This window comes from Hipposideros armiger, unplaced genomic scaffold, assembly GCF_001890085.2.
Source record: "Hipposideros armiger isolate ML-2016 unplaced genomic scaffold, ASM189008v1 scaffold_1236, whole genome shotgun sequence".
Taxonomy (NCBI): Eukaryota; Metazoa; Chordata; class Mammalia; order Chiroptera; family Hipposideridae; genus Hipposideros; species Hipposideros armiger.
In genome coordinates, this window is record NW_017732586.1 from 189071 (window position 1) to 200840 (window position 11770).

General features: G+C 57.0%; 1 protein-coding gene across 2 annotated transcripts; it reads right to left on the reverse strand.

The window, feature by feature from the left end:
• Positions 1-582: 582 nt before the first annotated feature.
• ASL (argininosuccinate lyase) lies at positions 583-10084 on the reverse strand. 2 transcript variants are annotated; one of them, XM_019633068.1, is made up of 17 exons: positions 9988-10082; positions 9743-9797; positions 6746-6940; positions 6301-6384; positions 5968-6024; positions 5724-5821; positions 4005-4082; positions 3846-3923; positions 3391-3443; positions 3010-3072; positions 2716-2830; positions 2509-2593; positions 2342-2401; positions 2017-2100; positions 1111-1191; positions 872-978; positions 583-771 (listed from the first exon to the last, which is right to left on the reverse strand). In XM_019633068.1, the coding sequence occupies exons 2-17, from the start codon at positions 9752-9754 to the stop codon at positions 627-629; spliced, it is 1395 nt and encodes a 464-aa protein (XP_019488613.1). In that variant the 5' UTR covers positions 9755-9797; positions 9988-10082; the 3' UTR covers positions 583-626. The 2 variants fall into 2 exon arrangements, with proteins under 2 accessions (XP_019488613.1, XP_019488614.1); XM_019633069.1 differs by having other exon boundaries at positions 655-771; positions 872-1025; positions 9988-10084.
• Between the last annotated feature and the right edge of the window lie 1686 nt (positions 10085-11770).

Genomic DNA, 11770 nt, shown 5'->3' on the forward strand with positions numbered 1-11770 from the left:
AGGCTCCTAGCAGGCTCAGTTTGACAACTCGTCTCTTCTTGACTGCAGCATCACCTGTCTGTGACCCTCCATGTTAGTGCCTAAAATTCATGTGCACATCACTCTGTAGGGTGCAGGAGGCATCTTCTTAGCCTGTGTATCAAGCTCACCTAGTGGCAGGCATCACAACAAGTACCCCATCCCCTCAAGGGCAATGATACCCAGTTGTTGTTCCAGATGGTCCAGTGAAAGGGGGGCCAAACAAGGGGCGAATGGGAGCAGGGGAGCCAAGGGAACACTGGAAGGAAGATCGATGGACAGGGATTGACTGGGTTAACCAAGCCCAGGTTCCACTAGGGATCTAGGGAGGCCAGTCCTGCCAAGCCACTCAAGGCAGGAGGTCACTGTGACACCCAGCAGTGAAAGGGGAGGGGCCTGAGCAGGGCAGAAGCTCTGATGAGATGCAATCCCCGTTCCTCTCTTCCCCACCTGGGACTTGCTTTTCTTGCCATTTCTCTACTTCCTTGATGACCTCCACTGCCTCTCCACAGCCCCCAAGCCCACTGCTTAGGGAGACAGGCCAGGCAGAAAACACACAGCAGCCTCCCCTTGGGCCCACTTTATTTGGGAGCAGAGTGGGGAGGGGTCTAAGCCTGCTGTGCCCGCAGCAGTGCTCGCACCTGGCCGATCTGCCAGTCGACACTGGAGAGCGCGGTGCCACCCAAGGCAGCATACTGCTCCACGCTGTGCCCGTAGTCCCACACTTGGCTCACATCACCCGAGAACAGACGGCTGGGGAAGAAGGAGGTGAGCCAGGACAACCTGGTCACCCTGGCCTCGGGGGCCCAGGCTTGCCCCCCGGGAAGCAGCAGAGGGAGGGGAGGAGCTGCACCTGATGGTCTGTAGCTCCTGTAGTGACAGCTGGTTGAGGGCAACCCCTTTGGTCTCGGCCATGAACACGGCTTTCCCAGAGGCCTCATGAGCCTGGCGAAATGGCATCTGCGGGTCCCAGGTGGAGCGCAGCGCTGACTGGCTGCCTGCGTTCCCTGCTGGGTGGTGGACACCCTGCCCATCTTGCCCACCCCCACTCCTTGTCCCCTCGCCCCTCCACCCCAGCCACCCCACACATACCCCTTTGCGGACGAGGTAGTAGGCGAGGTCAGTGGCCAGCATGTCAGGACTAAGAGCCCGTGCCATGTTCTCACGGTTAACCTGGGAGAGTGTGCAGGGAGTGGTGAGTCCTGGGCACTCTAGGACCTAAGCTGCCAGCCCCAAGCCCACCCCTAAGCCAGGATGTCCCCTGCCTTAGGTAGATCCACTTCTACCACCCTGTTCTGCTTCTCTCTGCTTTAGCCATCTTTCCATAATAATTGGTAATTCTGAGGTGTGCTATTGGGCTGCCTTTATGTTTTCAGAGTCCTTATCTTTAGCACACATCAGAATCACCTGGAGGATTTATTACAAATACAGATTCACGGGCCCTCCCCCTAGTCTCTGATGCAGAAGATCTGGGGTGAGGCCTGGACTGCACTTCCATCAAGTTCTCAAGTGATGCTGTGGTCCCAGAACTACACTAAGAACCACTGCTTTCGAGACACATCCTAAACTATTTAGGAATGAAAGCATATGAAAATGGGAATTTGCTTAAAATGGAGGGGGGAGAGGGGGGGCGTTGTGGGGAAAGAGAGCTGCTGAAGCAAGAATGGCGATGAGATGATTACTGCTGAAGCTGGGTGTTGGCATGTAGGGGTTCATCATACATGCTCTCAACTGTTGTATACTGAAACTTCCCCCAAGTGATTAAAAAAGAAATCTCGTTGGGTCAGTTGATAGTACTCCTTGAGTCTAACCCACATCCATTCTACTGCAGCAGCTAAAGTTTCGTCCCTTCACTGTTCCTCAAGGGCAGGATCAAGCACATACTCCCCTATCCCTGTCCCAGATCTTCGGGACCACCCACCCTAGCCTCCTGTCAAGGTCACCCTCCTGGCATGCCCACCTGAGTTTAGGGGCTAAGAGACAAGGGGTGTATCTTACCTGCAGCGTAGAGATGACACCAGTGGCCACCTGGAGGACGGCACTCATGGTGTCTGACACTTCAAACACGGCTTCCTTGTCCTCCTGGGAGGCACATAGCAGGGGTGAGGGCCCTGCAGTTCTGCTCCCCCAGACACCCCGTCTCCCTTCCCCTGGGAACACTTAGCACTTGCACAGCCCATACTGAGGGAGAGGAGAGCGCTCAGCGTGCACAGGACAGGAAGTGGAATTTCTGTGGGGCCCGCCTGTGAGTGCCAGGGCCCTGAGAACTGCTATGTGGTATACATGCAGATGGGCCCCGCCCCCACCACCCCCAGCTTTGCACCTGTAAGTCCTTGTTGTAGGTGCTTGGAAGGCCCTTGAGAGTCATCAGAAGCCCAGCACACTGAGGGAATAGTGAGGGTCAGGAGACTGGGCCTTAGAGCCTGTCCTGGAGTCCCCTGAGGACCGTCCGGTCAGCCAGAAGCCTCACCCACTCCCTGCCCTTCTCACCCGTCCAAACACTCGCCCGGCCTTGCTCCGGATAAGCTCCAGGCTGTCTGGGTTTTTCTTCTGGGGCATCAGGCTGCTTCCAGTGCTGGGGACAGAGATGCTGGGACTCAAGGGGCTCCCCTGACCCTTGGTTGGTCTATTGGCTGGGGTGAGAGGAAGGAAGCCATGCTGGTGGGAGCACAGCTGGGCACGGCAGTGCAGCATTACCTGTAGGCATCTGAGAGCTGCACAAAGCTGAACTCTTTGGTGCCGTAGAGGATGAGGTCCTCCGCCATCCTGCTGAGATGGGTCATGCACAACGAAGCCCAGAACAGGAACTCAGCTTGGGGGAGGGGAGGGAGAGCAGGCTCTTTGGTCACCTGGCTTCACTTGCTCTTCACCCAGCCTGGAGAAGCTCCAGTTCGACTACATGGGGGTGGGAGGAGGCTGGAGGGGAGCCAGGACTGGGGGACAAAGGTGGGGTGCAGTGCAGGGGATGAGCAGGCTGGCCCCAGGACTCACCCACGAAGTCTCGCTCACTGGTAGCATCCATGCTGTTGACAGTGATGGCCCCAAAGTTCAGTACTGGGTGAGGGGAGGATGGGGAGGCAACAGGGCTGGGCTGGAGGGAGAGGAGCCTCCTCTACCTGACCCAGCTGCCCAGCCACCTTCCCTGGTTCCCCCGCAGGGAGCAGGCATGTAGAGGGGTATGTGTGGGGAGGGTCTCTTGTGCAGGTCCCAGAACGGAGGCAGGACCCCTGAGTCTACCCAGGACCATCACCCCACCATAGGCCTCCCTGGTCTCTCTAACTTCAGTGTCCATAGGTAATAGATGGAGGTTTCACACAGACCCCTGCCTTCTCTACCAGACCCTGGGGGATCTCCAGGGGGTCGGGGGCTCACCTGCTCGGAGCAGCTCCCGGTCCACACCCAGAGGGTTGCCTGCAATGGCCCCGCTGTAGGGACAGGGGTTCTGAGTGACCAGGGCTTCAGGCAAGCAGGCCATGACACATACACACATTCACACCCAGAGCTGAGCCCAGTCCGCTTGGTGACCGACACTTGTCCCCATGCAGGGGACATGGCAGGCTGTGGGGCAGATGGCTGGCTCTGGGGAGCTCTGGCCCTGCTCTGACATACTTGCTAGCTCGGTCGTCCACATTTTAAAGAGAATTGGGAGTCTATACAGGGTCCTGTCTGCCCAGGTAGGAAACCCCTGGATGGGGAGGCAGGTTACCTGGTTTTCTTCTCCCCTCTGTCCTTCCTGGTCCCCCTTCTTCTGTCAGCCCCCAAGGGCCATGCTAACTCTGTAGCAGCAACCCTGGCCCCCACTCTTGGAGCACTGAGACATCACTCACCTCCCTAGGGGCAGAACGTTGATCCGCTTCTGCACCTCCAGTAGCCTCTCAGAGTCTCTGGTCAATGCCATTGTATGGCTGTGGGAGCCAGGGGACAGGAAGGTCAGGCCAGCCTGGGGGCCCTCCCATCCACAGCCCCTCCATCAGGGCCCGGCTCACCTCAGGATCCAGTGGCTCCAGCGAATGGGCTGAGCCCTCTGCAGGTGTGTGTACCCTGGGAAGAGGATGTCACGTTCCCTGTGGAGGAAGAGTAGGGGTAGGGGACCTGAGGGGCTCAAGAGGCTCAAGTGAGGTGTGCCTGTGACACCTGGACCCTGCAGGCCTGGGCCACTCTGGGGAAGAGCAGGGTAGGCCTAAGAAGGATCTGCCTGCATGAGGAACCAAGTGATTTCCTGGGGACAAACACGTTGTTAGGGAAGAGAGCAGAAGTGGGGCAGTGTGATCCAAGGACTGGATCTGTGGGGCCTCTCTGGGGGGCAGGCTTGGCCAGGACCAAGAATAAATTACACCCTCAGCTTGAGTGTCTGCATCTCACAGCAGATCTCAGCAGGGACCAGGGCGGGGCGAGTGTGTGCCAGTGCAAGACATGTTTGTGAGCATGTGGGAAGCTCCCGAGAGTCCCAGAAAAGCTGGGGGCACTTCAAAATAGGTAGGGCCAAGGCAGGGGGCTGTGCTGGTGGTTCTGGTCTCTTTTTTTAGTAAACAGCTTTACTGAGATATAATTCACATATAATTCACCCATTTAAAGAGTACACTTCAGTGTACAACCATCACCACATCAATTTTAGAACATTTCGGACCAGCTGAGTGGCGCATTGGTTAAGAGCTGGCTTGGGACGCCAAAGCGCCCCGGTTCGGATCCCACATATAAGGGCCAGTGACATTGCCCTCTACCACTAAGATGCTGAACCACAGCTCAACCTGGAGCTGGGCTGCCGTGAGTTGCCGGAGACGGCGTAGGCTGCAGCCTCTGCTGCAGTGGGATGCCATGGGCATCAGTGTGTAGCCAGCAGCCAGCGTGAGCGGCCAGTAGCCGCCGTGAGCGGCCGTCCAAAAGCTGGCGACTGATCTGCCTCGCCTGGGAAGAGCGCAATGATGGTGCCAACTTGGGCCAGTGAAGCAACGTCCTCCGCAACTAGACTGAAGAACAAAGGACAGCAACTTGTCTGTTCCCCTTCCCCCAATTCCCCAGTGCTGTTCCTAGCCCCCAATTCCCCAATTTAAAACAAAAAAATTTTTAGAACAATTCACTACACCCAAAAGAAACCCATTAGCAGTCACTCCTTACTTTGCCTGTCCCCTTCCCATGATGGTGCGTATGCCTGTTTCCCCCAGGGGTTGAGGTCTGTGAAACAGGGGTCACAGGGAGCTGAGGAGGAGGAGGGGTCAACCTTGTCTCTGACAACAAATAGGGACATCTCAGCAATCAGGGCACAGGAGCCAAAGCTTGGGATGAGGCTCCTGGGAGGCAGCCTTTGGCTTTGTCCTTCCCCTGCCATGCTGGGTGGGAGGGGGACATGGGGTACCCTGAAGGCTGAGGAGTGATGGACTGCCCCAGGCACCAGCAGCCCCCACCTTCAGGCTTCAGAACATCTGCCCAGTGCCTCGGCTTTCTGCTTGTGAATCCTTGCAGGGGAAGCTTGCCCTGTCTGCCGTACTAAGCTGGCATGGCGGTAGGGGACACTGCAAGAAACACCACACTCCTGGCTGCTCTGACTCATTCAGTCCAGGAGTTCTGAACCCCGACCTTAGGGCCTGGCTCTGCTCTCTTTGTCCCTGCCGCCGAGGTCTGGCACTCAGGCTTCCTGTGTCAGGGGAAAGGAAACCCTGGCTGCCCTCCTGCCCTCTCTACCACCTGGGTGTCCCCAAGGGACTCACGCCTCTGCCCGATCCACCATGGTTTTGATGAGCTCCCAGAGGAGAGCCGAGAGTGTGGAGCAGTTCTGCCGCATCCACAGCCTGAGGTCTGTGACCACCTGTGGGAGGAGGAAGTGGCACTCAGGGAGACAGATGTGTGGCTTCCCTGGGGAGCCAGGACGGCTGCGCAGCTCCAATTCTGATGTCTGAGACCCCCAAGGTTGGGAAGCACTGGGTGGGGGGTGGGGTGGGGGGCAGGCGGCACCTGGTCGTTCCGACTTCGTCCTGTGTGAAGTTTCCCGGCAGTTTCCCCAATGAGTTCCTAGGGGTGGGGGGAGGCGTGGGTCGGGGTCTGTTGCTCACAGCCCAGTGGGGTCTGCTCAGGTGGGTGCGCTTCCTCCCTCACTGTGCATGGTCCCCCCTCCCTGCTCCAGGGCCCCTGGTCCTGCTCAAGTCCTGCCTTCTCTGCCCAGGCCTCCTGTCCTGAGTTCCCACCTGTAGTCTGCCAGTGATGAAGGGAACAGAATGATGGTGCTTATGCTCAAAGTGGCCCAGGCCAAGATGGGGGTTGGGGGGGGGGAGTAGGAGGCAGTCATACCTTCAGACGCCGCTCATTGGCCGTGTGGATGTCCTCATCATTGGGGTTTAGCTTGAAGGTGCCCTGGGCCCACTCCTCAGCCACCTGTAGCAAATGGCAGTAACCCGGGGTCAGATGGGCAGGCACTGACAGCTGAGAGGGCATAGCCCTGTTCCCACCCTCGCCCTGGTCAGGGACTGTTTCTGGAGGTGAGTCCTGTGCAGCCCACACCCGAGGGAGCAATTCAGGCCTGGTGCACTTGTGTCCATGAGCCATGGGACCATGGGGGTATTGAAGGATGCAGAGAGACGGTGAGCACAGTACATGGGTAAAGGGCACCTCTCCAGGCATACAGTCATCATGAGGGGCTTGCGATGACACTGCAACCTGCACCTGGGGATCTGGTGGGAGCCTGGGGCCACAGGGAGGGGCTACCGTAGGGTGGGCCTGGAGGCACAGGAAGTACCTTGTCCAGGCCTCGGAGTATCTGGTCCATCTCGGCCTTGGTGAGGAGCCCTGCCTTCTCCAAGCCCCGGCTATAGGCCTTGCTGCCCTGCACGTCCACTTCCCACAGGTTCCGGTCGTAGGTGATGGATGAGTTGAACTTCTCCATGATGGGGTCCACGGCACCCACAAACCGGCCGCCCCACAGCTTCCCGCTCTGGCCAGGAGAGCAGGAGCAATTAATCTCCTTCCATTCCTCGAGGACAGTGCCCCTCACAAAGTGCCCTCAGGAGAATTATCAAGTGTGATGGCAGCGGGAGCCAGTGGGCAGGAGAAGGAAGCTGAGGCTCAGAGAGTCAGGAACTTGCCCAAAGTCACTCAGGGAGTGAGTGTGTGAACGTGGCCATGCACTGAAATTAGGGCTCTTTCCGACCACAAAAGACTGCCCCAGGGAGATGGTAGCAGAGCACAAGGCACCCTGAGACCACAGCAGAACTCCTGGAGTCTTTCCTGCCACTGACAAGGTGGAAAGTCACTCCAGAACCCAAAGTCTGACTCCAGCTCTGATGTACCAGTGACAGGAATACTGGCTACCATACACTGCATTCTCACTGCTTGCCAGGCCTTTTTTCATCGCTGGCATGTACTGACAGCAGCCCTCTTAATCAGGTACCAGTACTGTGCTGCTAGAGAGGGAAACCGAGCACAGAGCAGTTCTGTAGCTTGCCCTCTCCGGGGGTGACAGAGCCAGGACTGCAGCCCAGCACTCAGAAGTCAGAGCCCATGCTATGAACCCCACATGCTGCCAGGACCTCTGTGCTGGCTCTCCTGTTCTGAACTTTTGCTGTAGGGACAGACAAAAAGGCACCTGAGGGGCCCCATAAAGCTCAAGTTACCTGTATCTACCTCCCATAGCTTGGGGCATGGCCTACAGTCCCAACCCCCACCACTCCTTTGGGGAGCTCCCCTGACACACTCATGATCACTGGCCTTCTAGGAGGTCACCACCTGACCCTCTGACCCTCTGCCCCCCAGGAGCCAAGGGCAGAGGGATGGGATAGAGACACTGTTTTGAAAGAGGGCATAGGACAGAGCATGGGACACATGGGGGAGGGGTGCAGAGTAACTGCAGAGCAGTCCAAGCGCCCAGAGTGTCAGGGATTGGGAAGGGAGGGTGTGGGATGGAGTGTGCATGGTACTTCAGTGCATCTTTGTGGAGGGGCATTTAAGTGGCCACTGGGGACTGTCCTCCTCTGTCCCCTTGCAACATCTCAGACCTCTGTTAGCCACCTGACCATGGGCAAGTTATACAACCTCTCCAAGCCTCAGGGTTGCTAAGTGCATACATAGCACAGTGCCTGGCACTCAGTAAGGACTCAGTAAATTCTAGGTATTACTAAGGCTGGGGGCTGCTGGGGCCAAGGTGTGCACCATGGGGCCTCCACCATGCTCCAGCCCCAGGCTGTGAGCTGACCCCTCACTGCCCAGCAGCTTTGGCCACCAGAGGACTCTGCCCTGCATTAGCAGCCTCCACCCCCCTCAACCTTTGAATTGGGACTGCCCTTAGCCCTCTGCTGCCCCAGCAAGCCTAGATCTCCAGGAAAACACCACATGGGGCCCCGGTCCTGACTACTGGGGTCAGAGGATCAGGGCCAGCCAGTAAGGATGGGGAGGCAGCCTGCCCCTCAGCCAGAAGCCTAGCATTGCCTCCCCCTTTAACTCCCTGCCTGGGCTGTAATAACAACTATTTAACAAGCAGGGCTGCAGCCAAACCAATTAGTGCCAACCCACAGAATGGCCTGGGGCAAACAGAAGTCACCTGGCGCCCCATTCTGTGTTGGGACCAAGCTCCCACCCCACTGGCAGGCTTAAAAGGACCCCAGGAGGATATTAGAGTGAAGTGCCACCACCTGGGCACTGTGGAGATGGGAAGGACCAATGTGGTGAGAGAGGGCCCTGCTCCAAGACAGGGCACACCTAGGCCAGAACGATCCTTTTGGGGCAAGGGGCAGGTGGGGCTGGGGATAAACGAGCAACAGCCATTGAGAATGCACAGGGAATATGTTTTGTTACTGTTAGTATCATTAGCTACCACTTAATTACTGAGCACCTACTATTGCTTGGCCCTGTGGGAGGCATTTTATGTGTTGTTACAGCCTCCTCCGAGGTGGGCACTGTCACCCCTATTTTACAAATGAGGAAAGGGGTTCAGGGAGGTAGAGTGACTGCTTCAGAAACCAAGTCTGTTTGGCTCCAAAAGTCAGGCCCTACCCCTGGCCCTCCACCACAACCCAAGCTAGCAGGGCAGGCATTCTTATCCCATTTATTCACGCGAACAAACTAAGGCCCAGAGAGAGGAAGTGATTTGCCAGCTAATGAAAGCCAGAAGGGACTGGAACCCTGACCAGCTTTCCAGGCTGGTTGACATCAAGCAAACAGCTCCCTTCACTCGAAGGCTTCAAAACAATGACCTCATGATCCAGTACCTTATGAGGGAGGCTGACAGCTATTATTACCCCCATTTGCCAGGTAAATCAACTGAGGCCCAAAAAATGGAACTTGTGCCTGGGACTCCTGCCACTCAGTGGTCAGGAAGAGAACCCAGGAGTCCTCTGTCTCTAAATAAGAGAGGCCAGTGAGACAGGAAGCTTCTGGGCACTGGGGCCACAGGGCACAGCCTCCTACCTCCTGGCTCTTTCCCCGCACCAGAGTCATGTGGCCCCTGCTACAAAAAGGACAATTGCTACAGCAGGAGGTCAGGTCAGGACCACCTTCCCAGCAGCATGCTTTGATGGGTTTGCCACACCGACTGCCTGGGGAGGGGTGGGAGAGGGGTAAAGGTCTCTCCCGGGAGTGCCCCCCGCCTGGAGCCAGGAAGGACAATTACCCGGAGGGCAGACCGAGGTAGGTCTGGCACCAGGAGATCCTGTGCAGAGGTCACGACCCTGGCTGGCCCACAGGGCGCCCCTCCCCCTCGTTTGGAGGCTCGGAGGACCGGCGTCCCTGAGGTCCCACTTACCTCCGAAGCCATGTTGGGTGCTTCCTCGTCGTCCGGGAGCCTCGATCCTCCGGGTCTGGAAGACAAGACCAGACTGACAACCTCCTCGGCCTGCGGGGCGGGGTCCCCTGGGCGGGGCCAGCCTCGGGCTCCCGCACTGCACTTGGCTGAGCACAGCCCGTGGGGGAGCCGGACGTAGGCAGCGCCTCGGTCCTCGGCGTCCTCCGCTCCCGCCCGTCCCCAGCGTCAGGCCGCCGCACACTCACCACCCCTGGCCGCTCCGTCTGTCTCGCCAGCCAGCCCGCGGGGCTTTTCTGGCCGAGAGTGCGTCAGCAGCCGCCCGGACCTGTCTCCGCCTCCTGGCGACGGCCGCACCAATCCCAGGAGGCCCGGAGAGGTGGGCTTTGCCTCCGCCCTTCAGCTTCGGCTGTGGGCGGGGCCGCCTCCAGGCCAGCTTCATGCCGGGCTGCCCCAGAAGGTGGTTAAGGGGACGCTGAGGGTGGTGTCTGGGAACAGCGCTCTAGGCAGCGGATGCTCCGGGCACTGGAGACAAGGGCTAGAGGTAGAGGCGAAGACGCCGGGCAGGGCCTGGTGGGCCCACAAGGTATAGTATAATGTGAAATGACATGCCCTATCTTTCACTCATTCATTCATTCAACAAACACGAACCGGGCACCTCCTATGTACTAGATATAGAGTTAGATACTAAAGAAAAAGAAATAAGCATAAGAAATGACGCCTGCATCAAGAAGCTTTAACAAAGAATGGACAAGGTGTGTGGGGTGTGTGTCTGTGTGTGTGTGTGTGGGGGGGGGGTCACAAAGGGCAGCTCAGAGCAGAGGGAGTGTCTGTCTAGGATACTCCAGGAAGATTTCCTTGACATGATTAATTATTCAACCAAAACAGCAGACTGTGTTCTACACACTGGGGGGACAGTCTCCAACTCCTGCTCTGGAAGGGCTCCTGGTGGAGATACTGAGTGGAGTCTTGGAGGATGAGAGGGAGCTAGCTCAGTGGAGATCAGAATATTCCCTGCTGAGGGAGCAACCTGGGCAAAGGCCTTACTTGGAGAACAAGAAACCATGGAGTGGCTATAACAAAGGGTCAGGGGCTTAAGGATGGGGGTGGCGAGGAAAGGTGGGAAGTAAAGTGGGGCAAGATTGTGAAGGGCTTTGCATGTCAAGGGAGTGAGTTTGGTCTTGGTCCTGTAGGTCAAAGAGACCAATGACTGGGATGCCTTGTTGGTTGAAGGTTTTTAGCCCTCACTAAGGAGCAGAATTCCAAGCCTTTTTAAATGTTCTTCCCTATGCCTGGAATGCCCTTCCTTTACTGTCTGTCTCGCTACCTCCCATTCGTCCATCAGCATTCTAGCCAAGCCTCATCAATGTCAGCAAGACTGTCAGCTGATCCAGGTGGATCCTGGATCCAGGTGCTCCCAAGGGATCCTGACAATAGGGGCATCTAGCAGCCTTTTCCTCAGTTGGGAGCACAGCAGTTGTGTCTTCTGGGTCTTCTCCCCTACCCAAATGTGAGCTCCTTGGAAGCAAGACCTCAGACATTTTACCTCTGTGACTCCCAGCAGGCCATTAGGTGGGCAGGAAAACCTGTGAGATCAGCTGTGAGCCATGTCCTGAAAACTGAGATCATGTGGCAAGTCCCTAGAATCTACCTGTTAGTGTCTGAGGCCTGACATCCTGTCCTGGGAGGCCATATGAAAGCCAGTGGTACTCTGCAAAATGGGGTCATACTCCTGAATATCAATATACAGGAGCCAAATCCTTCAGCAAATGAATTGAGCTTCGTAAGGGAGTTGGGGACGATGTTTGAGAGCAGGTCTGTAAACACAATACCTAATGTGGGTAACTTATCAGGTTCCAGGCTCTGCTGTAAAGACTTCACATGATTAATCTTATTTCATCTTTACAACAGTCCTGTTTATAGACGAAGAAGCTGAAGCTGTAAGGGGTTAGGGGACATAGGGTGTGCCCATGGGCACCCAGTTAGAAGGGGACAGTCTGGCTGCCCACACTGTGCCACATGGCAGAAGAG

Coding starts and splice junctions, on each gene's coding strand:
- ASL (XM_019633068.1), bottom strand. Junction 3,444..3,845: donor AACGTTCTGCCCCTAGGGAG/GTGAGTGATGTC, acceptor CTGTCCCTACAG/CGGGGCCATTGCAGGCAACC. Junction 1,192..2,016: donor GTGTCATCTCTACGCTGCAG/GTAAGATACACC, acceptor ACACTCTCCCAG/GTTAACCGTGAGAACATGGC.